At 38.7% G+C, this 27890-nt stretch overlaps 1 protein-coding gene across 5 annotated transcripts in view; it reads right to left on the reverse strand.

Annotated features, from left to right (window-relative positions):
* Positions 1 to 27890, reverse strand: part of LOC122862850 (A-kinase anchor protein 7-like) — a 46757-nt gene that overhangs the window by 11968 nt on the left and 6899 nt on the right. For all 5 annotated transcript variants that reach the window (XM_044168651.1, XM_044168650.1, XM_044168648.1 and 2 more), the window contains exons 7-9: positions 25101 to 25210; positions 23860 to 23906; positions 23323 to 23423 (exon numbers count right to left, since the gene is read on the reverse strand). In XM_044168651.1, the coding sequence (XP_044024586.1) occupies positions 23323 to 23423; positions 23860 to 23906; positions 25101 to 25210 (258 nt within the window). The remainder of the gene's footprint in view (positions 1 to 23322; positions 23424 to 23859; positions 23907 to 25100; positions 25211 to 27890) is intronic.

Genomic DNA, 27890 nt, shown 5'->3' on the forward strand with positions numbered 1-27890 from the left:
GACCAAAGAGAAAGCTACCACAGCATCCACAAAAAAATGTGTGTACTGACTGTGGATCATAGGTTATGTTATTGTATGTATTTACTTTGTGAATGTTCAGTTAAAAAGACTTTACAAAGAATTTCTTATTTTAATGAAACAATAAAAGTCAAAGTAAACGTTGAAAAAAATACATTTGACCCCCCCCTTTTTTTTTTACCATTATGGAACTGAAACTGGGAATCGATAAGAACCGGAATGAATAAAATTCAAACAATACCCAACCCCATCCACCAGTGCACTGATCGACAATTTCACAAGAATTTGGTAACATAATCAAGTATTGGACAAATAAAATTTTGATCTGATGGTGGCGCAAGATGCAAAGTCAGAGGATTACAAAAATGATTACAAAGTATCCTGAGGAAAACATGAATGTGTGTGCCAAATTTCTGAACCAAAAGGACTGCACTTATATACCGCCAACCCTGTGATTAGTGGACGACCTGCTCTACCTCCTAAACTACATAAAGATCAACTTGATGGAGGTGCTACAGGGGAAGTCAGGGGATCACCAAAGTCATTAGGATTCTTCCTTTGGGAAACATGAATGTCTTTACAATATTTCAAGGCAACCCATAAAATAGATGTTGAAATATTTCAGTTTGGACCAAAGTGGTGGACCGATCAACCAATACTGCCATCCCTGGATCCATGTGGCTAGAATGGCTAAAAATAACAGTTTCACCATTGCTTCTTTTAAATCAAGAAAATAACTGACACAGAATCTCTTAACATTTGGCTCAGAGGTTTGAAAGTGGATGCAGACATTAAAGCTGTGCAGCTGGACAGATGTGTCGCCTGTGAACACTGCTTGACTGTAGATCAAATAAACAGCCTGGCCTTTCTAGTGTAAATGGACAATAAAAAACATAATATGCTTTGATTTGACATCTTTTGGTCCTCTAGCCTGGTGTCACAGCACAAAGGATCACAACCTAGTCCGTTAGCTAACTTACAAAAGCATAACAAGGCATGTCTTGGTTCTATCAGCTCAGCACAGCCCCACTGTGACTAAATGTGATATGGTGTGGTTTCTGTAGGGGGGTTCAGTGGGTTTTCATTTCTTAATCATTTCAGAAAATCAAAGCAACACAAGGAATCACATGCCTCTCCCTCTTAGCATCACCCCTGTATCCACGTCTTGTCTTAGACACCAAACTGGCTTATTTTTATTACTTAAATACATAAATGCTACCTACTGCAGCTTTGTGCTGGACACCTTTATAAAAGAGCACTGGCTGTGTCTGGCATTATTCTGAAACATGTCTAGCTGGAAGAGAGACACTGGCTGTGATCCAGTCAGACCTTGGCACAATCAAACAGCATTGAAGAAGTGAATGTCTCTTATTGATTGCACCTTAAAAAAAGCAGAACCAGCGCTGTTTCCATTTGTCTTCACATAACAAAACCTGAGTCCCTTATTCCCCCCTGGCCAAGATTCAGGGCATGTGTGCCGTAATTCAAACCCAGCTGTGCCTCCCTGCTGTGTGTCAGGACCTGACTTGGGGCGAAAGCAGTCAGTCAGTATTCAGGTTTGGCGTTTTCTGCTCAGTGACCCAACTCACTGAGCTGTAGTTGGCTGTCAGACTCACACACACTTATACAGACACACGCAGACCTCTGGAATGTTAGAGCATGAACAAAGAAGGTGAATATTTCAGTGTTCGTACATTTTGTAGGAAAGAAAAGACTGCATGGTAATGCAACGAGAAAGAAATAATACAGAGAGGCACCCGAATGAAAGTGGAAAACTTGGCAGAGAGGACTGAATGGGAGAAAAAAGGATGAATTAAGCAGTGCTGTGTGCATCTCTTCCCCTCGCTCTGCTCCTTCCTTGTGACTTTCTACTCCTCCCTATTCTGCTCTCTTCTTTCTCCCCCCTCTTCCTCACATGTGCTCTCGGTTGTTACTCCCTTTCTTTGTGCATCACCCTCTCTCTTCTATGTGTATTTGTGAACCTTCCACAAATACAAATTAAATATGAGTAGCAGATTTTTTTAAAAACAATTTTCATTTTGTGATACCACAGTTGTGAAAACCTTGACAGCTAACATTCTTCCCATCTGACCAAGGTCATTTCTGTTCTGTTGCTACACTGTTAATGCAGGTGAACAGCTCATGCATCCAACCAGAGGCTGAGCCCTTCATTTGCTTATTCCAAGCAAGCTGTGTCACTCTGTGAGGGGTAAAGCTGCCTTTATTTGACTGCTATTAGAAGGGGAAAATACATAATGATAAGCGTAAAGGTTAAGAAAAAAACAAACCACTAGTATGAAAGGAGTGGTGCTGTTTGGTTGTACATTCATTTAAAAAGATCACAAATAGCAACATTGCACACTATCCATGTGCATTAGCACAAAGAAATAACTCCTTCAAAACAAAAATGTTTAAAATCTGTTCAGTCAACTGCGAACCGACTGACTGAGGCAATAGAAGTGATTACCAATAAAAGAGAGCATAAACAATCAAGACCTCTCAAAAAGCAGCAGTGAGTGAAACGACAACTGCTCATTGCAGCACAATTTAGTGACTGGACTGTTTAAGCAGCTTTATGATGGAACAGAATAATTATAATGTATCAAGTCTCAAAAAGTCCTAAACATATTTCAATTAAATTTGGTGGAAACCGATTAGATTTTGGTGCAGATCACACTCCCATGTGGTCTTTTATTAAGCGCTTTGTGTTTTTCTCCTCAACTGTTAAGAGGAAAAAGCAAAAGCAATTCTTCTATTAATTGATTAGTCAATCAACAGATAATCAATCAGCAGCCATTTTAAAAATAGATTAATCGTAAACAGCTGTGTAATCAAGCAAAAAAAAAAAAGGCAAATATTCTCTGGTCTCAGCTTCTCAAATGCGATGATTTCTTGCTTTTATGTGTTTTATATCATTTTAAACTGAATCTCTTTGGATTTCTAGGCTGTCGGCTGAAATAGACAAGATATTTGTCATCTGTTCAGACTGGACCTTAAACAAATGATTTTGGGTTGTAAACGCATTATCTGTTAAATGCACTTACTGTAAGTCGCTTTGGGTAAAAGCATCAGCTAAACAAATGGAATGTAATGTAATATCTGAAGATGTCACACCTGGGGATTTCAGAACTTGTGATGGACATTTTTAATTTTTTGGACATTTTATAGACTAAAAAATTAATCAAAAAATAATTGACATATTCATATTATTAATTGATAATGAAAATAATTGTTAGCTGTAGCCCTACATGAGAAGCAAAACTCACTCTCTCTCTCTCTAAAAAAAAAAAAAAAAACTCAGATATTCCAACAAACACCAAACCCACAACTGTAATGCAATCTTCAACTAGTTTGTCATATATTTGGATAATTTAAAAAAATGTATTTGGTTTTTGATATTCTGTACTGTTTTCCTATAACTGTCCACCAAGTTTTTTTGCCTTGACTTGCCAACTTTTGTTGTAGTGACAATAAAGTTAATTCAACTTACAGTAAATTGTAATATTCTTGTGCACATATCAACTCCAACAGTGAATGGTAGCTCAGTGGTTAGCACTGTAGCCTCACAGCAAGAAGGTCCTGGGCTCAATTTCTGGTCGGAAGTGTGTGGTGTTTGTGTCTCTCCGTGTTTGCATGGGTTTCTTCCCAACCATCAAAATAATTCTATTAATTCTTGTCAGTGCCCTTGATGCACTGATGTAGAACTGGTGTTGGTCCCCGGGCGCTGCACAGTGGCTGCCCAATGCTCCTAACACTTAGGATGGGTTAAATGCAGAGAACGGATTTCACAGTTTCACTGTGTATGAGACAATAAAATTTCAGGGCATTTCTTCAATAAAACTATGCTACACCAGTGTGATACATTCATGGCTGTAACTCAGTGGTCATGAGTCGTACTTGAAATTTTAAACAATTCATCCTTGCATAAAGCTCTAATGTTCCCAGGATGTAAGTATTCCCTTCAATTCTTTTCAGTTTTACAGTATAAGTTTAGCTGTTTAGGTGGCTTTGACAGAGATAACAATTACAAATAGATAAAATAATGAAACAATTGCCTATATTTTGTTTGTGTGCATATCAAGTACTTGGTTGTGAGAGGTAGTGTGTGTGAGTATGTTTTTCACCCGCAGTGACTGCAAACACCACTGTGACACCTTGTCATATTGGTCATGGTTGAATTCTCTCACACACACACACACACACACACACACACACACACACCTTGCTTGCTGTGCTCACGAGGGTGATCACATCACAGGGGTAGCATCTGACCTACACACACTCCCCCTCTGTCCGCCTCCCTCTCCTCTGCATTGTCTCAATATCACCATTTCCCTTTAAGCTCATTCCCTCCTTTTCCACTCATTAGTCTTCATTCACTGCATCATTCTTTCCTCCTTCTCCCTCCATCTCTCTCCACTCAGAAGTAGGGCACAGTGGCTCGACTGTTTATAGCAATGCAGCTGCAAGTGGGGAGAGAGAGAGGGACACATAGGGGAAAACACAGGAGGGAAGAAGAGAAACAGGAAGAGAAGGCACATGGTAATGTGTGTACAGGCAACCCAGTTTAATATTTCTGTCTTTACCAATACAGTACTACTAAAGAGCATACATGTGCCCACGCACACACCACGTATTTTCAGAATCGCCATTTCAGCCAGTGTCAAAGTCTGCATTTATGACAGGATGATCAGCATGATCAAGAACACAGAAACACACATTGTAAATCATTGGATCATTTTATTACTGTTTAATGATTAATCCAACCAACAGGTTAGCAGCAGTGATAATATGAAGATACTGTACTTTTCTACCTCTAATAAACAGAAAAGTGATTAGAAAACTACTACTACTAACAATTGTTTCCTGGCAGTTGCGTGCTGGGCAGATTTTCTATTGGTTTAAAAGGTGGGGTATGCGATTCTAATCCATTACACGTCTTTTTGTCAAATTCAGCGAATATCCTCACGGTCTGCTAGCTATCTGTTCAGTGTGTGCGCTGAAAAACCAAACTGGTGTTTGTATACAGCCTTGGCTCTGTAAATGCAAAACAAAGTGGCTCGGACCGGGCCACACAACACTATTTCAGCCATGATTTGTGTGTCAGGTAACATTAAATTACTTGCCCACGGACATTCAGCTTAGTTTCTAGTTTGCCAAGATATGCTGTTGTTGTGATGTTAGCTATATATCACAAAACAAATACTGCATCTACTGGTAACCTGTCTCAACATATCAAGCCTGTTGCAAGAAATCTTGGTGCCCTGTTTGATAGCAATTTATGTTTTGAGCAACATATCACTAAGCTTATCCAATGATGTTTTTAATTACCTCAGAAATACTGCAAAAATACAATCTATTTTAAATCTTAGTGATGCAGAAACTGTTGTACATGCTTTTATCTGCTCACGCCTTGACTATTGTAACAGCCTGTTCACTTGTCTTAATCAAAAAACTTTGAAACAACTGCAGACTGTACAGAACTCAGCTGCTAGGCTGTTAACCAGGACCAAGCCTCTTTACAATGGCTCCCTGTTTGTTTTAGGATTGATTTTAAGATCTTTTTAATTACTTTAGGCTCTTCATGACCTGGCTCTAGATTATATTTTAGACATTTTAATCCCTTATGAACCTTTATTGTAAAACACATTCTAACTTTGTTTTGAAAGGTGCTATAAATAAAGTTATTATTATTGTTGTTGTTGTTTATGTAGTTTGAGATCTGCGGGCAGAGGTCCTGTCTGTTGCTGAGTCCAGGATGAAAACTAAGGGGGACAGAGCTTTTGCCATCAGGGCCCCAAGGCCCTGGAACGACCTGCCCGAAGAAATCAGGAAATCAGTGTCTTCTTTTAAGTCTGTTCTCAAAATGCATTTTTCTTATCTGAGCTATCTGTTTATTTTATCGGTTTTTAATTTATTGTTATTATCTCTTATTTTGTTTTTGCCCTTCATGTATTTCAGCATTCACTGTGGTATTTTATTTCTCTCTCTCTGAAGTGAGTAAACACACCAATGCACGTGCAGCATTGTCTGGTTCCAGTTACGCCTATAACAGCAAAATTTTAATATCACTAAAAAATGATTTATTTTGGGGTGTATGTTTTGCTGTTGCTGTCCCTATTTTTGTATATGTTAAAAAGTAGGGTTTCACAATTCTCCAAATCCAAGATTCGATTTAAACTTTTTTTCCCCTGCACTGATGGCTATGCCATTGACCGTATGTACAAAAGTTCTCTGCTCAGTCGAGACTTTCTTGGTTTCCACAATTACTCTGCAGAATTGGAGTTCTGAGAATTTAGACAGAGTGAAAGCTCTCTTCAGAGTTGCAGCTTTGTAATTTGCCCCAGAAAGTCTGGCGTTACCTCCTGTACTCCGGTCCTGATGAGGCGGCAGTAAGCTAGGCTGTCTCTTTGAAGTGTTTTTTCTTCGGACGCTCGTACAAGTAGGCGGTGATAGAGATTTCAAAATCGAAAAGGCCAAGAACTGGTTGCCAATTTCTCAGAATGGTTGCCAATGGCAACCTGGCAAGCGTTACTGTCGAGCCCTGTAATAATAATAATAATAATAGGTTGTAGTAGACAAGTTGTTAGGAAATAAAATTTCTAAATTGTTAATTGTTCTAACTTACACAATGGAAGTAAAGACAATCATCCTCTCTAAAGAGATTGTGTATCTTTTTTACGATAATATCAGAGTAGTAAGTAAATAATAATAGAGTAGTAAGAGTAGTTCTACTTCATCAACATGTATTAGCATCAAAACTGATTCACCCAAAACCCAAATTAATCCACACTGCTACAGAACAATGAGAGAGAAATCGCTGTTTAAAGCTGTAATCAAACCACAAGCTGCATCAGTAATTATCCTCTAGGGCTCACTTCATTTCATTTCATTTCATTTCATATCACATCATATGAGCATGAAGCAGAGGAGCCACTTTCCACTATCACTGCCATCTCATGGAAAATGTGTGCCTTTACTTCATTTATCCATTTTAATTTTCCTTTAACTGACCGTTGATGTTGTGTAACAACACGTGTTAGATAACATCAGTGCTTAAACACTCATCCAGAAAAGGTTGTGGTTGTGGAGATGTGGAGATATCTGGCTAATCTGGGGCACATGGTCATGTACAAAAGGAAAGTGGTACAATAACCCATGAGGAGCCGTTTATAGTCATTTTAAAGTCCCCCTCCACACAAAAATGTGCTTTGCTTATTGCCACTTCACTTGGACAAGAAGAAGAATGATGCTTTCCCAATCATCTGTTAAAGGAGGAAAGTTTGTCTTTGTCTACTATAAGTCTGAGTTTAAGACATGTTCGTATGAGCATGATTTCGTGACATCACAACTAGTTTCATTCTGTTTCAAGTGATTAATTTAATCATTGTCTGATATGAAACTTAGAAACAAGTGCGATGTGAAAACTTGAAGCTTACAGCACTTCAGTGAAGTAGGAGACATCTTGTGTCCAGTAGTTAAACTTTTGAAATGAAAAATATTTGTATATTCATAGATTCTGGATTTTCCAATGACAGAGAAGGAGTAGATGTAAAAAATGTATAGCTAAGTGATTCAACATTTTTGTGGGAAAACCATATCAGACACAAATTAGTTTTGAAAACAAACAAATTTTTATATGTCTTAAAATATGTCTTGAGGGGATCTTAAAACTTTCAGGCCATTCAGTATTTATGCTGAAGCAATCCAGCAAAGAACTAATAAACAAAGTGGAAGTGGTTCTCCAAACATACACAAAAATATACCAATAATAATTACTACCAATAAAGAACTACTTTATCATACTGTTAACCAGGCTAAGAACACTTACACCGCATCAAAATGCATCAAACTAAAAACAGAAAGTTACTTTGCAACTTCCCTTGTTTAGTTCTCCATTAATCGTTTTTCTTTAAAAACTGATGTATGATTTAAAAAAGTACCCTGTGAAGTTTTTGACCACCAGCAGTGGTATGGAGAAGACCTGGGCGATAAAACTAATGCGATATGTACACTTCATCAATAGCAATACGAAAATTGTTCAACAGAATGTTCGATAGTTTCACTTAAATGTATTAAATGCAAACCGCCATGAAAGCACATAACAAATACGCCCCAGCTCATGAACAGCCTATCATATCCTTTTATTATGGAGTGTGCTATGAGTGACATGCAAACAGCCAATCATTTAACAGGTCTTGTTCAGTTGCACCATCGACACATGACAACAACAACAGAAATAGCGTGGAGTGAAAAAGTGAGTGCAGACGGTAAGGAAATTGTTGTTGAAATTAGCTAAGTTAGCTGTGCAGCCAACTTAGCGATTCTAGCACAGGTGCTTTGGACAGCCGAGAGGAAGAGGTTTTCAGGAGCAGGGCATGGGGGACACAGTGGGGAATGTGAATGGGCACCCAAACTGGAGCTGAGCGAGCGGGCAGCCTCCCAGTGAACACGGGTACAGACCGAGGCCAGTTTGACGATGGAATACAGTAATGAGGTGATTTGAAGTGGACTCTGACTCCGGGGACAACAAAAGTCACATTTTTCACATCAAACTCTGTGATTTATTTCCACCAAACCAGAGTTGGTGATTGTTGGAACAGTGGAAAGACTAAGACAGTTTTATTGAGTTTTACTTTCTGTCGGAGCTTGAACAAAGTGTGTTTTACAATGAGTTAACAAGGCAATTAAGCTGGTCTTAGTTCGGTAAAATAGAGAATCTTGAATTCAAAAGGTGTATGGTTGTATTTTTCTGTTTTTGAATGTTTTAAACTCTTAAGTCTTAAATTCTTACACATTGCACCTTTAAAAATAGGTCATTAAAATGATCAATAATTATCGATAGACTGAAATGAAACATTTTATTGGAATAGATTTTTCAGCTATATTGCCCAGCCCTACTATGGAGTAACGTTTTTACGAGAATCCCTGTTTTGTATGTATTGTGCACACAAGGACGTGCATCTACGTGCATGTACATGCAATCCACAACAAGTCGCTGGTTTCACGCTTCTCTGTTTGCCAAATGTTTTATGACGAAAGAAATGCATTGAACAGGGTTTGTTAAATCTCATGGATACACACAATGTGTTTTGGTGAGGAACACTGAATGTAAACATGACTTTTTGTCATTTGTTTTCAAGAAAACTCCAAAGAGCACCTTTAAGTTTTTATTGTCTGGAGGTATCAATCAGATCTAAATCAGTACAAAGTTTAAGAACATACTTTTAAGTTTATTACTGACACTTATATTGATATTTGCAGTAAGATGACTATAAGGAGATTTATCAGTAACTCTTAACAAGGCAACTATTTCATCTTGTTGCAGAAGCTCATAAATCATAAGCCAGACAGAGCCACTAAGCAATGGGAGATGAATTACACAGCTAGAAAATGACCGTTACTCTACAAGTACATGCACATATACAATACTAGATTGCACACGATGGTCACACTCTCACACAAATACTCCTTGCCCATCTATAGGTCACAGACAATAATGGATGTAGCTTAGCGCACACAGCTGACACAAAGCGACACACACAGTACAGTATATTCCTATACTACATGCATACAGTCTCTCCCAATAGACAGCACCATTGAGTATATCAATTCAAATTGGTTTCTCCAACAACATACACCCACGCATGGAGACAGGAGCAGGAGACACTTACTGATTTTCTCCTCTGCTTGGGAGAACGGGAAGCAGCACAGTTGACCCATGGCGCCTCCTTCCCTCTCCTCCAATTCCCCTCTCCCCGCTGTTACCCGTCTTTTTCCTCTTCCCCTTGTTCTAACACAGACAGAAGGAGCGAGAGTCCTGCTTCTTTCTCTGTCTCTCCCACTCTTTATCTCCCTGCCTCCCCGTCTTTGTCACTCTTTCTCCCCCCTCGAAGGACAAATGGACCCAGTGAGGATGGAGGCAACAAAAACCCCTCCCGTTCCCTCCACGCAGCCCAAAGACCAAACAAGTCAGCAGACGATGGAAAAAAAATGAACGAGTGGCTCCTTGCTTTTGCTCTACTTTGCACTGACACAGAGAGGAGGGGTGTGTGCGTGTGTGTATCAGAGAGAGAGAGAGAGAGAGAGTGGGAGAGGGAGAGAGAATGGGAAAGCTGGAGTGTGTGTGTAGGAGACAAAAAGACAAAAAGAGTGTAATTTTATAAATGTGTGTGGGGTGGGGAAAGCAGAGGAGGGATATGTATAAGATAGAAAGTGTGTGTGCATGTTTGTCTGAAAAGGGACAGAGGAGGAGGGGTGTGTTGTGTGAGTAAGCTTGAGTAAGTGTATATTCAAGACAGAAACAGAGTGAGCATGCTTACGAGTGTGGCAAGTGTGTGGAAGAGGAAAAGGGAGCGGTATATATGAGGAGACAGCAGACCCTACTGAGTGTGTGTGTGTGTGGGTGGGTGTGTGTGTGGGGGGGCACACTCCTGGCTCCACCTCCCCTCGTCACTGTAGCTTGAAAAATGGTTGTCGAGTAGCTGGCATGCTACTGCATGTATCTGTGTTATTTATGAGACCTGTAATGGTATTTTGTGCCAGCGAAATATCCCCAAATAATAGTAAAAAAGCTATTAAAATTCATTGTTAAAAATAGATCAATTTCAAGGTTAAGTATGGATTACAGATAAGGTGATGGCCAGGAGTAAAGATGGATATCCCAAGGGGAGGGTCAAGGGAATATAGAGCAGTTTCACATTTATATTCAGTATATTTCATAGTATTTTGTATGTTGTAGTCATGAAAATGCTGCAAATAGATAATAGATACTCCAGTGTGGCATTTACATCCTGAGGCGAACTGAGCCTGACAGCAGGACCAGAGTAAGATCGGACACCTGGCAACTCAGTATTTAATGCAGTTGTAGCTTAATGTAAGGGAGTAAAATGGAGTGTATTTGTTCTTCCAAAAATGATGGGTCAACTATATTAAATGTACAAGCAGTGCTGGTCATTAATGTATTATCAATTGCATGAGAGGTCATGCATAGCCATATTCAAAGTATGATTTTTTTTTTTGTCTTATGTCAAAATAATTAATAAAAGAATGATCCCAGTTCGATATTAGCTCACTCCAGATATATCAGTATCGTCGTATATGTCAGCCAACAATTGACAAGAAACTGAAGTACAGAAACGTCAAAGATATGTTTTAAAAAAAACGTGTCACCATTCTTTTTCAACTGTAAAATGTCCCGCCCAGTGTATTTCTTGTTAAATGTTTATTTGTTTTTAGGTTTTGTAAAGAAAATTAATATCTGCCAAAACTCTCAAAAATCAATATCGGCCTCAAAAATCCTGTATCGATTGGGCTATAATACCATTGTGAGTAAATGTTGGAACAGCTGTTATATGAAGAAAATAACATCCAACTCAAATTACAGATATATTTTAAAATCTTTAAAAATCAGTCATTTACAAGATACTTATTTTGTTGCAATATGTAGTACTACATGAAATGATGAGGTTGGTAGAAAGGTGATTAAAGACAGTGCTTTTCAACCAAAAGGCCTTTCTCAACAGGCCCCTCTTCAGCCAATCTATTGATAAGCCCTTGAGTAAAACAATGAATTGCCACCACTTCCAGGCATGCTTTTTTATAGTGCATCACCCGTGGAGGATTACAAACGAGGGTTAAGGGGATGCGGGTGTGAAGAGCAAGGGGGGATGTTAAGGCAAATAAACACACACACACACCACATACATTGTACTGCATTATGCACTGAGCTCAGCTGTGTGAGTAGACAGTGGAGCCCTGTCTCCAACAGCAGCATTCAACTCACAGCTGCCACATTACACACAAACACTCACACACACACGCACGCGCGCGCGCAACTGTGATGACCGCTATTTGTGGGGCTTAAGTGTTGTCTTTGACGAGGCCACATTTCTATTACAAGTCAGTTATTGTTCCCATATGTGTACATGAACACATCACCCCCATGAACACAGACATTATATAATTGATCTGTGCTTTTAAATGGTAGGTACAAATCAGGGTTATTGTTATTATCCAATATCCCTATGGATATTTTAACTCTCTTGTACACATTTCTTTCCTGTAAGTTCAACTATAAAAACGTAGCTATGAAGCTTGGGGAGTAATCAACACAGTAGAACCCAGCAATATGCTGTAATGTGCGTGAGTACTTGTTGAAGAGCCATATAAAGCACACTTTCGTTAAGGCTTTACAATGCAGAGAGAGAGAGAGAGAGAGAGAGAGAGAGAGAGAGAGAGAGAGAGAGAGAGAGAGAGAGAGAGAGAGAGAGAGAGAGAGAGAGAGACGGCTAAAGAAAACACTGCAACAGTGTTGACTTTGTTTAGCTGAAGGTCGACTCATGGTGCCTTAGTGCTTAGTCACAAGACAGGTTATACAGACAAAGAGAATAAGACAGCTGCATGCAGATAACAGGGACTTCAGTCTGTTCCGGTGATATAGCTTACTGTTTATCATAATACTTATAATAATTAACTATAGACATGCAAACATGAACATACAATACACACGTATCGTACGAAACGTATGTGTGTTAAAGCTGTAAGAAACTCCCAGTGTTATTGCTCCCCTGCTCTTCTTTTACTTTCTTTTTTTCATCTTTAGTTTCTGGTTCAAACATTCCGCTCTGAGCAGTTGACAATTGTTTATCACAGAGGTGCAAATCTTATATATGCTCTTCTCTACCATTAAAGTACCCGGACAACTAGAACGCCATTCATATTTTAGTTATCGTTGTAGCTTTGGGTGGAAAAATATCATTTAAAAGTTCTTGTACTTCTCTAAATTAACACATGGTTTATTGTGTTGAATCTATTTGATTAACCTAATGTAAAGTTGCATTTTTTACATGCATTCATGCTCCGTCTGCGTTCACTCACACTCCAGCAAACAAACTGACCATTCAATTAGTTGTTGGGTTGATTGTGACTGCTCTGTGGTATTTTTTATTTGCTCATCCAGACTGTTCTGGTTGTTAAAGCTTCTCTGAATCTATCATAGTTTATGGCTGTGGGATTTTTCTGTTACGTTCACTGATGTGGGTTTGTATTTCTATGACATCTTGAGGTTGTTTTCATTATTTATAAAGCCTTCTTAATTATATTTGCTAATAAAAATTAAATGTGTGGCACTGTGGCAATTTTATTTGAATCAGAAAAGAGAAACCTATGGTAATTTTGGATTATTTTTAAGTTTTTGAACATCTAGTTTGCACAGAACTAATAGAACTGGTTGCTTTTCAAAGTTACAGTTTTCATGTGCTGCAGCACAACAAGTTAGACTCCTGGATAATTAGTTTCTATTCAAATGTTTGACATACTCACCTAAATAAATCTTCAAAATGATCAACACTAGAATAAAACTGTTTAGAGACAACCAGACAATATTTTAGTGGGTTTTGATTGATTCTCATTGCATCAGACACAGAAAACCTGAGGGACAATTGTCTCTCCCTTCACTGTTGCTTTATTTTTCCTCTCTCCTTCTTCTCTGGCCTACCTCATTTTCCCTTCTGTCCTTTATTCTCTCATCTGCTTAATCACAGTCCAGCCCTTCTTCTATCCTCTTAACATTCACTATTGCAAGAACTAAGTTGTAAGGTGCTTACCCTGTTTGCTGTACTCAGTGTAGATTTACTGTAGATATCAACATGAGATAACATACTAGACTACTCTGCATAAGCTTTACTGTTCTTGCTTTACCAATATTTGCACTAGCCCCTGCACTAGCAGGGCCTTGTTGCAGATGCTGTTGGCAGCTGCATCAACCAAGTTCTCTCGTTCAACATGTAATGCCGGGATCAGACTACATGACAGTTGTGTCTTTTCAGACAGTGTGTCATGACTTGGTCAAGAGATATAGAACACGTTGGACCCAGACCAATCATAGCTTGCCATCTTTCATGGCCTGTGTGAAGTACATAGGTGATCGGGAAGGAGGTGCCAGGGGCCGACATCACCGTTCACCTAGCAGCACCAACAACATTGTTCTTCTTCTTTGCCATATTTCCAGTTGTGTGTGACAGAGCACCCTATTCTCTTACTTGTCAGAATTCTGTAGCATCTTAAAGAAGTTGTCAAAGGCATGCAGGTGTTTTTGTCAAGACATTTTGAAGTGTTTTAGATGCTGTGGCAGTTGTCGTCCACTATGACACATGACACGGGATAAAAGATGCAATCACATCTGTCGGGCCATTATCGTGCAGTCGGACTGCAGCATAATGTGAAACATCTTGGTCAATGCAGTCGAAGTCTGAACAGTTTTAATTGTAATGCAGCATTCACACAATTTCTTCAGAATAGAAACGACAGGGGATAAAAACATGTTATTCCAACGTGGGGAGTGTTTACGCATGGTTACCTCCAATGCTAGCCTCGTAGTCACATCATTGAAATAGCCTAAATTTGTAACTTTGGCATTGTTATATATTTGGAGCAGTTCATTAACCAGTAAAACCAAACAAACAGTGTATAGATCCTTTTAAATTAGCTAAATCAATTGTATTGGTGCAGCAGATGAACATGCCAGTGATGGAAGCTTTGCAGCCATTTTCCAACGGTTTGTTGAGACCTCTGTTCTTTTCACAAAGCCTCCAGGTTGTAAGTCATCTCAGACTCAATTATTGAGTCTGAGATGACTCAATAATTGATTGAATTTTCCCGACTTGGTTGCTTGTAATTACAGTCCAAACATTATGACGTGAATGTGGCATAAGCAGGACACCCTACATCATCAAGCCTTTTTAATTTCTATCTAAGAATAGCTCTCTGGCTGTTGGATTACCATTAATATTTCTTCCCCTCAAAGAACACTTTCTTTAATTGTGTTATTATGCTCTGCAGTGTTTTTGAAGTTATGAAATTACTAAAGGCCCAAGCATGTTAAAATGCTATGCTGCTATAACCAAACAAACTTTGGTAATGGTTTGCGGTATGAGATGGATATATGCAATACTACAACAAAGGCCTTATTTAGATACTCTAATGAATTTGGAATTCAGATGCCGTCTCAGTATAATGAATTAGAAAGAAGAGGGAGAGAGTGTGAGAGGGAGGGAAAGGAAAAGGGATGAGGGAGTTTCAGAGTGTATTCAGTACAATTAATTATTAGAAACAGAGCTGGGAAACAGAAACAGGCTGACTTTTTTTTACCAAATTTTGTTCCCATGCACACAAAAGTTGTTGTACTTCCTGCTGAAAGAGGACACCGATCACTGCTGACAATAAAAGAGGTCCTTATATAACAATATAACAGCTTAGAAAATGCTATTGGAAACACAAAGTAATGAGAAAAAAGGGAAACTGCAAATGAGCTGCTCAGTCCCACGAAATTATTAACAGTTACACGACAGTGTTTGCGCTACAAAATGGTATTTTAAAAACAATTTGTCACGCAGATTTTTATAAAATTGATATATTTTTTTTTTAAATCCAATTTTCTCCTGGCCATGATTCTTTCAAAATTAAAAGCAAAGCAGCAATTTTTTTATTATTATTGTTAGAAAAACAGAGTAGATCTATCTTTACTTGTTATCTATACTACACTATAGGTGTACAAAAAACCCTCCAACCTACAAAACTATCCATGCAACTTCATGGTTCATGTTCATAATTCAAGTGAAAATGCTGTTTCACTGTTGACATTGACAATGTTTGGCATCAATACTACGGTTTACATTTTAAGACCATTTGCTGTGCTCTAGTGTATATTTACTCTGAACAAATTCAACGATCTCCAACAAGACTTGACAGTGTCTACCAGTCTTTACACTACACCTTACATTTAAGGCATCAATGAACCCTTAACTCCTAAATATTTGTGTTTCAAATGCTGCAGTTTCCTGATTAAATTTTCTCCAGAAAGAAATTAGCCCACTTACATGCAAATTAGCAAATTGCTGCCATCTGGAAATGAGAACCGCCAAAGACTCGTTTTATAGGGAAAAGCCAAGCAGCACAGTCCGTACAAAAGTGAGTGACTTTATCTCAATGAAATACCGAAAGGTCACAGAGCAACAAACCACCTTCATCTGTCTATGAGTGCATGCTGTTTGAAGGCTGTGTATTTGTGTTGGTGTGTGTTTGTGTCTGTGGGCTTCTGTATGCATATATTTATGCCTGTATAGATGCGTTTCTGTATGTAAAGCTGTGGGTGAGTGTGTTACACTGTAAATACCAAAAGGCCATGAAAGGAGCTATACCTACCAGTCTACTGAAAGAGTATTATCTCCACTTTACAGATCAACTGGAAATGTCACACTGACCATTTGTTTGTGTTCTTATGTACACAAACAAGTAAGGTGTTACTAAAGCCACAACATTTTGGAATTTCTCTCTCTTTGTTTGTCCTTTCAACTACCCACTTGCTGCAAACTGGGTTTTCACGGAAAATATCTTTTCAGGCTAATTGAAAGGAGTTTAAACATTACTCACTTTTTCCCAACAAGTATCTTCTGAAGTGACTTGACGAGTGATGAGGAGACTTGTCACCACAGCATGGTCCCATTTTCTATCTCACAAACACGCACTTCTTTAAATTACATCCATTCTTTTGCTTACATTAACATCACGTTCCAACAGAGCAGTGTGGAAAAAGAATGAGAAGAGGTTTAAGTGTGTGTTTCAGCACTCGTGCTCTGAGTTATAAACTTTCATCCATCTGTCTAAACAGAAGTGGACACATAATAATCACACAATATTTCATGCCATTTCTTCAGAGGAGAGAGAAAAGACTTGAATGCAGTGAGCAAGGAGAGCAACGTGTGACAATGGTTGTAATCCTAATTCACAACCACAGTGTTATAGTTATTGCACCTTAAAGTTACAATCCTTAAAGCAGCTATAATTAATATTTTTCAAATAACAATGTATCAGACGATGTGAAAGGGGTCACTTGTAGTGATGAACCTATAGAGAATTATCACTTAAATCTGCGGCTCCCTTCACCTTTACTGAGCTTTTTAGTGAGTTTCAGCTCATTGTTTAGCTGTCTGACTCACAACTTTACTGTTTTTGATTCTCTCCGCTCTCATAGCGTCGCTTTCAGGAGTAGCAAGCAGCTGTTTTCAGTGAAAAAGCTCTAAAAACCCACAGTACACTTCCTGCTCAGCACCAAACAGCAGATAGACACATTTAGTGACCAGCTGGTGAACATAGTGGAGCATTCAGCAGCTAAAGAGCCAGATATTTCCCTCAGGAGTTGGTAGTGACCAAACCCAGAGCTAAATAAGTGAATATTGGACCTAAATTTCCATGTGCCCAGAAACAACACCAAATGGATGCTAATGTTGCTTGGTAACTGCTGGATGTGTAAATTAGCACTAGTTTGCTAACAAGTTATCATATGAACTTAAAAGGTGATGCTATATCATTGATATCAGCCTCACTCTTTGCTTTCCACTTTGCTGTTCATGTTAAAAACAACATCAGTTTGTTTGGCTGAGCTGTTAACAAACACACCAGTTGCTCCTCTGTTGTACTTCTGACAAAGCAGCTGCTTAATAAGTGTTTGCTGCCCCCAGAATTGTGGGACCTGTAGTAATACACCGCACTTGCTGTTACCACAGTAACCACAGTTGTCACAAAATACACCAGTATAGAAATTTTAAGGATTATAACTTCAATGAGAGGATCACATACATCCAACGAAAACTCCCTTCTTGTCTTTTCACACTTCTCTCACTGTCTATATACGGTATCTGGCCCCTCCCCCATCCCCAAACACAATCACACCCTATTATCACAGGCTGTGTTGTGGATTATGTTGTACTGTGGATTATGGGATTAACATATACACACACAATCAGACACTGACCCCTGTACACCACCAGAAAAAGCACACTATCGTCAGTGGCACCCTGTGAGGAACAGGGATCTAGAAGACGATAAACCGAGCAAGAATCAGTTTAATGGGAGATATCACTTTCTCTAGTGTAATTTACACAATTTGGCAATATAAAACTCAGTGGTATTATCTAGACGATAAATTAAACTATTTTCTATTTACTATTTTGTTTACCAACCACACACGCAGTCTATATATTTCATGTCCCCTAATTTCAATTATTCATATTATTAGTGATCTCTGAATCTGTTAAATTGTTGGGTAAGGAGTAAATTCTTTATGTACTGCTGCATCATTGTCTACACTGAGAAATAAGATTGCTGAGTGCTGGCTGAGTAATTGCTTATATGGAAGAAGCAATGCCACCGAACTAAATGTTAGAGTAGCTACTTACTGCTCATCGTGGCTTTGTACTACAGAAATGTACAACTCTACCATTCTTAAACCATAGGTTTTTGGATTGATTGTGTTTTCCATTAAGCTGCTGTTTTCAGTTGTAAAACTGAAAATGTAAAAAACTTCTGTATGCTCTGGTAGTTGTCCAGGCTAGTGTGTTGACATACTCAGTCAACATCTATAGTAGGTAACCTGTCCAGTAAATCTGACTAAACTGGCCACACTGATGCTACCAGTTTCTCTTCAAGTTGTTAGTCAGTGTTGTATGAAGTCAGTTAATTGATGATCTAAAAATACATCTAGGTCTATGAGATTGGCATGTGAAAGTCTATCCTGCTGGTGTGTTTTTTCCCCACATCGCCTCGCCTCTTCATATAGATTTCTGTCTCATGTCAGAAAGGTCTAGCTCTGATGCTGTGGCCACACCTGTGTGTGTGAGAGTGCAATATGTCCCAGGTAACACCTCTAAGACTCAATTTATTCTGCATCGATTTAGTAACATGCTGTGTGTGCATGTCAATGCCTTGGAGGAGCCAGTTTCTTATTTCACATCAACTATGACCTGGTAACAAAATTACCTAAGTTCAGCAGCCACCATGTGCCTTAAGCTGCAGTTCCATTGATGGTCAGTAGGTGCTGCCTCCAAGAAAAATCTTTAGGAAAAAAAAAAAGCATCTCTCTGAATAGTTTTTTCTTCAAAAGTTGAGGTGTAAAAACTAACTTTTACATATTTTAAGGAATGTCCTGGTGGTGATTTTGAGAATCATTGCTCTATTAAAGAGCTATTAGAGTACTACAACAAGGACTATAATGGAAATAAGTCCTGTGACCTATTATCCTTGATGCTCTTTTAATTGTGCATGTACATTGGTGTTTCCATGTAATTGTCCTTTTAATATGAATTGTCAAATAAACAAAACAAAACAAGCTAAAAGAGAAGTAAGATGTTTAAACCAAAACCATGTGACTTTTGCTGGACAGTAACCACTGTGGTAGCAACTGCAGGATAATCTCACATTGACTTTCCTTTAATTTCCCAAGACTCTCTTGAGTCATTTGCTTTAAAAGACATCATCATTAGGTGACCTGACTGAGAGCGAGTGGAATTAGACCACATGCAGGAAACAACAAACATGTTTCCTGGAGATGTACACTGAGTTCACTTTCTTTTATTTTGTGATTAAACCATTTAAAATCTGGGACATGTTAAAACATAGTGTAACAAAAGCACAAGCAGTGAAGAGTCAAAGTTAGCAAACTGACTCAGGAACATCAGTTACACAACAATATCTATCTGAGGTTGCAAACATTAGCAATCATAAGCTACTTATTTCTTATGAATTCAACTTTTCATTTGTAAGACGATTGTGTTATGTCTTCTTTTAATATTTACATAGTCTTGATTTAAAAAGCTTATGTAACTTATAAGCTTGAGGGAGACAGACACTTAATTCCAACAACTTCACTCACAGACAGCAAGCATTATAACTTTAGCATTTAAACCCTCCACACTGCAACAATGTGGTGCGGAAAGTGCACTATCATACCAGAGAACTGGATGCAGTGCTCAGTGCAGTGCATTTTAAATATGTATGTATTGTTGTGAAAAACACTTGACAAAAACACAAGCTTTTCGATGAGAAGTGTGAGGTAAACATCCCCCTGCTCTGTCTCTTACTCCCACACACACACTGTCGCTCTTTGTCTCTCACAGACAGCCCAGTGATCCACAAAACATTGTGACAGCCTAGTTCCACTCTGACAGGCTCTCTCTCTCACTCACACTCTCGCACACACACGAAGCAATTAGTATAGCTACTTGACAGTGGGACTTGGGGAGTACCTGTCAATCCATCATATACACAGTGATGTTGATAGGTTTTCAATGCAGTGAGTCCCCGGGACCCACAGGTGGTCATTTGAGTGGGTCCCAGGAAAACTGAGTGGGTCCCTAATAAAATGTGTGTTTTTTGACAAATTGTAGTGTTAAACTCATGTTAGGGATGGGTATCATTAGGATTTTATCGATGCTACTACTCATATCTACAGTATACTCTTATCGGTTACTTTTCATTACTAAATAATTGCTTTTTAAAAAATATACTCTTTAAAAAAAGAATCAATTCAGAAAAGGATTAGAATTTAGTATTTTAAATATAACAAAATGTTGTTTCTAGAGCACCAACAGCAAAGTCACTATATAAACTCAATAATATTTCACTGAAAACAAATCTAAAATGTCAATAAATCATATTCCTGACATCAAAATAATGAGTAAAGTTTAGAAAGAATGAAGAACACAGACGTCAGTCAGTATCAGTGCTTCCTCCTGTCCTCTGTCCTCCTCCCTCTGCTGCTGCTGTGATTCACTGCAGGTAAGTTACCGCTGGTAGAGAGAGGACGGGCTGGTTTGTCTCTGCCAGCAGTAAGTTTACAAAAATTTACAAATTTTAAGATATGTGACAAACTAAGCTAAACAGTTAGACTACATACAGACATCTGTCGTTTTAGCTTGTTTGCAACAATTCGCTATTAGCCGAGCTAGTGCACTGTGCTTGTGTAAACCTAGCCTTGGTGGATCAGACTGCGGACAGAGCAGATTAAAATATTGCTTTCTACGTGTTTATGCTTGTTGACCAGGTGTATTGATAAAGTATTGGCTTTTTACTCGTAAAGGTTTTATTGCATTTACTGTAATGAGTGTAGTTGTCGTCTCCACCGCATCTCTGCTGTTCTGACTGCGCTCCGTGTGTGTGTGCGCGCGCGTGTGTGCTCAGCCCCGACACAGAGAGCAGGTGAGAGGCTGCAGACTGATAATAAATTACACAAAGTTTTTTGACAGCGAGGTTTCTTTAGTTTATTTCTATGATTTCAACATGTATTTGTTGTTCACAATGTAGCATTGTCAAGGAAAAAACAGGGTGCATCCCCTGGACACATCAATAATGAGTTTATTGCGTCCTTTCGGATTTTAATGCATCAGAGACGCAGGACGCGTACCTAGCAACATCACTGTATATGTGCATGTGTCCATGTGCTTATGTGTAATTGGAGACATGCACTAATTCTGTAAATTCCATGGTAACAATGTGATAATTAATATATACAAGGTTATTGGTGATCCTGAAAGACAAATGCAGATGCACTAGATGCAGAAGCTATCTTTTGGCTCAAGCTGGCATAAAAATCTTGTTTTGGTCTGTCTGTTGGCTTATAGGGTTGTGATCATCAGAAGACTGGTTTCAATATAACCACAGACCACGCTAGCTAGTTGTTCAAAACAGGATTCTTCAAGTTGGGCTTTTTTGGGGGCAGATGCAATCGCTGATTTCATGTCATTACGCTCAATTTGAAATAGATAACATAGCTCCTGTTTTCTAACATTTTTGCAAAAAAGCTCCATAACAGACCCTGAAAAAGCCACCACTAGCCTCCATTCTAGATTAACCATGTTACACTACTGGTAAGCTATGTCAGAAGTAATAGGCTATTTTACTGGGAGCAGAAATGCATTAGGTTTGATTATATTATGTTGCTGTACAGTGCATCCTTCTTACCTTCAAAATTCTACCTAGGTCGTTTCCCCTGTATGCCTCTCCGAATCATAACAAAGCAGTTTAAATGATTAAATGAAATTACAAACAATTATTTTTACATCTCTTCCAGACAGTTGCCATTAGGAAACAGTAGACACTGCATTTGCCATTATCACTGCCAATCGATCTTGGCTTAAAAGAGTCACAAAGCTCCATACTTATTGCATCTCACATCCCTGTGAGGTCTGTTTGCTGTGGCAAAACTGGATCAGATGCTGTGTAACAAAGAGGGGCTGCTCAAAATCGGATTCTGACTAATTGTTTTATCTGTGGACATACAAAACTGATACATTCATAAAATAATCATGTTTTCTGAGATCAAATTCTCTGTTAGCTCCTAGCATGCTGTTACAAGCTTCCAGCATCTGATAGACACTAGGAGCACATCGATACAGCCTGTCTGGCTTCAACCCAAGTGCTACAGTGGTCAACAGTGCCATCTGGAGTTCATGTGGGGCTACACAGTAACATAAACTGCTCAATAACAAGCCTTGGCAGCACAGATGACACAGTATAAAAACCTGTTCATCAAACATACTAATCTGATTGGTTCCATATTTTAAACCACTGTGCAGTGAATTTTCTATTAAACTGAGCATTTCCTCTATCCAGTGAACAACTGTAAACTAAGACAACCAGAACATGTGTACTTCTGTCAACACAGTCACAAAAAAGACAGAATGAATCTACTAGGTCCACATCAAATTGTTACAAAAAGTTAACTATTTTCTCCACGCTTCACCACTACACCTCAGGACATCAGAAGATATACATGTTCCACTCACATCAACCAATTACTGCTACCTCTTCAGGCTAATCAGCATTGCATTCATTCAGCAGCCATTAGAGCTGCTATTCTACAATGCTGCCAACTTATAACAGAACTGGCAGGGTGGTAATGTCTAAATTGGGCAGCCATGTCTAAAATGGAAATTAGCTCTTGAGTAGCCACATAGTGTTTGATTAGGCCAGTTTGCCTCTCTTTTAGCTTCAAGCACATAAAGTTTGATGTTGTTACTTTACATAAACATACTCAAAAAAATGACCTCCCAGTCACACCACCAGCACTACCACACTTAACTGGTATGAAATATAGTTACCAATAGCAATCTTTGCCACGTGAACAACCTTTCCAAGGTTATTTCCAAATCTACACAACTTTTAGATATCTTACTGAATGACAAAGTCCCAAACAGAACGGAATGAAAAGACAACTCTCATCCAACATCACTGGCAGAGATAAAAATAAATTAAACAACAATTACAGCAATTTATTACCCCAAAATATGCTGCTGCAAGCAAATGTTGCCCCACTGCCACAGCTATGGAAACCAACTAATTGGAGAAACTCATTGTCCTGTATGTGAGCAGACAGTGCCCTCTGGTGGCTCAATATTGCACCTGATAGCCAAATACACAGAATACAAAAACACAACAAGGCTCTGGTTGTGCGTGCATGTACATACTAACCAAGTTGTAGTGAAGTCTCACTGTGGTAATATCCGTCTTGTTGCTTCTTTTTCAACATGGAACAAAGGTCCACCCGCTCAACTGTCTGGTCTCCAAAAAACCTGAGTGTTGCAGTGAGATAGACAAAGTGACAGTGAGAAAGTGTAAGACAGAGAAGAGAGTGTTGAAGCCTCCAGCAGATGGTAAAGGCCGATGTCAGTCATTATAGCCATTTGACAGCAATGATCACTCAAATTAAAAGTGACAACCAAATGAAGCTTCATGGTTCTATATACACTCGTCCAATGTGTCCATTTTCATCCTCAAAACTGGAAACAAAACCTAATGCAATATGGTGCTGTTCAAATAAAACTGATGTTCATTTAAAGTGCAAAGAAAATTATGGGGTCTTGAACAATTTCAAAACACCAGTGAGTCACAAAAATCTGAAGAGCTAGAATTGGATCTGTGCAGTAGTTCTTTCCTGTGCCTATATATTGCCTAGTATACTTGGTTGCCCAAATACTTTGCCTGTTATATGAAAAACCAAGCACCTACCTGTTTGTATAGCTGGAGTAGAGGGCTGGGTCCACACGCTTTACACCCTGAGAAACACAAATGTAAATCACTGTTTATATTATGTTTATCCCACTTTTTAGGACACAGACACACACAGAGACTGGGGGAAGACAAGAATGCCGTCTGGCAGACGGCAGGCAGGATAAGATGTCACCAGGTGTCAAAGGAAAAAAAGATAGATGCTGTCCTTCCTCCGTTTCCTCCCTCCTGACCACTGCTCACCTCTGCCTATTTTTCCCCCCTTCAACCCCTTATCCCTCTTATTTACATCTTTATCCATTTCAAGAATCCCAACAATCACTCCACCATTTTCTCTTTCCGTTCCTCAGATACCTTTCTCTTAATCCTTGGTAATTCCTCCCCCTAATCCATTCCAATATAAAAGGTTCATAAACTATAAAATTAAACACATTACATTTTCTTTTAAAATACCACAGCAGGCATGTTATTCCCATTAGTAGCTCTGGCTAGAGCAATAATTTGGCATTTACCTATTGGATGACACATTTTACAGCCACTGAGAGGAAGGTGAGGGCAATAAAAAGAATGGCTGGCAACAGAGGAGTAACACTGCTGCTGTTTGGCAGTTCTCTCAGAGTCAGTTGTTACAAGAAAGCAATCTTGGGACTGCATATGAAAGCACAATTGGAGTGAGTAATACAACGCAAATCTATACTGACAGTCTCCAAAAACAAAACCATGATGTGCCAGAGTAACTTTGTTGTCTGTTTTTATTTGTTTTTTAAATATATTTATTATGTAACTACAGCAATTGTTGACATAATGTTCAATAAATATGGTGACTTAAACACTAGTTGGGCTTTGTGTTAGAAAATCAATTAACTATTTTCACATATGCGTATGCAGAATGCAATAACTTTAGGTTAGTGGAAATTTTTTAGCACCCCAGTGTGGAGGGACACACTGTATTTCCCTTACACTTAGAAAGTTAGGTCTTAGTACAACCTGAAGTACTTAATGTGTTAGGCTTCTGACCTGCCTACACCTATAGCTTGATAAATTAATTACGCTGCCAATACTTGTAGAAGATAATAAAAACACATTTACAATTAGTCAAATATTGGCAGTAAAACGTATCTTCGACTGATGATCATGTGTTTTTAAAGCATCTCCACACACTATATATGCTATTTTAATTACCTAACTCTTCCCAGAATGTGTGTATGTGTGTGTGTTTGTGAGTGCACGTGTGTCTAAACCTGGGATCGTAGTTTTGATGCTCTGGACAGCTTCATAATAGTGAGGTGGGGTTCAAACCCACAACTGTCAATTTGCAGACCCTGCTCCACAAAACGACTCTGCAACAACTCTGCAACACACACACAATGTTGACAATGTTATCATATACAGAAAGGAGAGATGTGACAAAGCTCATTAGATGGATTCAAACCCACAACATCATGTGTATGCTGTACCTCCACCTTTATTTCCTCCCAATGAACCATCCCAAATCCCCTTAATGGACTTCCGTAAAAGCCTTAACGGAGGACACAAATATTCTCTGCCATCTGCGTCTCCACTGTGTGTCAAAAGATGGAAAAAAGCATTTTACTCGCGTTTCATTTGACCACGCAGATAAAGGCAGATACATGAACAAGGGCACACATGGACAACCTGCAAGGACACTCGCAGACAAAGACACACACACACCAACTGATTAGGTTTAAAAGGGAAACCACAGAGGTATTTTTAGAAGCGGAGCTCTACAGGGAGAGAAAGGTTAGTATATAAATCAATAAAAGTGGGGGAGGGAGCAGACAAGAAGACACAAGAGTCTGACTTCCTGCCTTATCCTGCTTTTCCAACAATAACAATATGGACTTTCTATTTGTAATCTTCTGTTGTTGTGGTTCCATTTTTCATGTCAGAACTATAAATGAAACTTAGGAAAATATTTGACTCTGGGAAAGGATGAAACTACTTGGCACCATTCTTTATAAACGCTCTGAAACTTGTGTAAATGGCCCACTTGTAAGGCCTTACAAAGAGCTTAAGTCCACATCTACAAGCAGATTTTACTGTGACACCAGCATTTTGGTTGTGGTACTAATATGAAGTCATGAATATCAAAACTATACTTTATATTCTATACTGAAAAGCCACCACTGTCCTTTATTTTAAAACATTTAATAATAGTCATATAAGGTCACACTTTGAACAGAGTTTAAGAACAATACATAAAATACATTGAAGCAGGGCTTTTCTAATCTTTTTAAAAAGTGCCATAGCAAGGGGTCAAAACTAGTGTGTTAGATATCACAGCTAGCAAAATGAGTTTTTCATTATGTGGGAATAGGTAATGGCATACCGTAGGCTAATGTTTCACAAATAAAAGTTCCTTTATACAGACGTTATGGACCTGACATGCATTGTAATGTTTTGACAACTTATTTGCTTGTTTCAAACATATATGCACACAGGGACTTGACTAGCACACTCTAACTTTCTAGGGTGTTTTGCTGCAAGTGTTGACCTGCTGCCTGCCTGCCTCTATTTAACACGTCACACAAGTGTTTAGACTATACAGAAGTATTGCTGTGTTTCTGTTGTTTTTGGCTGTTTTAAAGCCTAACTACTGTCATACCCAAATGTCACAATTAAAAGAGTAATTGAGCAAAACTGTTTCTATTAATACTTTCTCAACACACTTGCTGAAGCACACACTCGCTTTAGCACACACTCAATCACTCATGGGTTAGGGTTGGTTGTGTTTCACTGGGTCAAGTATGGAGGGTCTGCCTCTTTTTATGTCAGCAAGAGGCACAGTTTGATGGAGTTATGTAAATCCAGATTTAAAACTTTTTGCATGTTATATGTCTTTAAGTAAGAAGACACACCCTCCATCACTACCATGCCCTCTTCTGGTCATTTGGTATGAAAAACTCATCACTACTTCCTCATTTACTGATTGACAAAAAAACTTTCATGCAATTCCAATAGGTAACTTTTTAAGATACAGCAAAACCTGATAGCCGAGGTAATTATGTAGAACCTGAGCCCTTGTCACACGCTCTCTCTAAAAGACTAATTTATTGCATTTCTCATTTATTAATCCGCCCCAGATGAAATGCCTTTTGGAATTTGTCTCAGCTTGGCCATCACTAATGTGTCAAATGTAGTATTTGATTGGATCTGAGCAGTTAATACACCGGATGAGCAGCTAGGAAATCCACACTAAAGCAGACTCCAAACATGCTGCTCCAATACTGTGCATACATGCATGCACATGCTGGATATATATAACAACTCTTCCAGAGCTAGAAACAAAGAATCAGCCCTTTGTGGATCACATACACATTAATAGGCAAAATGTCCCTCATTTCCTGTTGTGTGAGTGTGCACAAATGTATGTACTTTTAGAAATCACTGCATATTTCTGATATTTTACAGTGTAAATGGATGGTATTAAGCATATGTGAGCTCATTTACTTTGTGAATGTGTGTGTGTGTGTGTGTTGGTGTCGCAAGAGCAATGGAGCGGGAATCCTCTTAGAAATGTTGGATTAATGTTGTTGCCAAAAGGCACAACACAAAACATACAAGCAAATGCTCCTGCACACACCCCCACACATGTACACAGATGCAAAGGGACAAATGTAAGAAGACAAATGAAGACATGCACAAACCTAGATGCATGTGTGAATACAGTATGCACGTCCACACACACACACACACACACAGTAATGTTTCCATCACTTTCGGGGACATTACGTTGACCACTACTTGCCCAAACCTAACCCTTACCCTAACCTTAAACCAAGTCTTCACCCTAAAATTTCATGATTTACGCTATGGGGACTTGCATTTTGTCCCCATAAGGAAGGAGAGTTCCCACAATGTGACTGTTTAAACAGATTTATGTCCCCATAACATAAGTAATACCCACCCACACACATGTTGCAGTGAACAGAAAAGAAAGAAAGAAAAAAAAAATCAATCACAAATACCGAATTATTTGACCAAATCCACTTAAATTGCTTTAAGAAAGA

This window comes from Siniperca chuatsi, linkage group LG16 (assembly GCF_020085105.1).
Source record: "Siniperca chuatsi isolate FFG_IHB_CAS linkage group LG16, ASM2008510v1, whole genome shotgun sequence".
Taxonomy (NCBI): Eukaryota; Metazoa; Chordata; class Actinopteri; order Centrarchiformes; family Sinipercidae; genus Siniperca; species Siniperca chuatsi.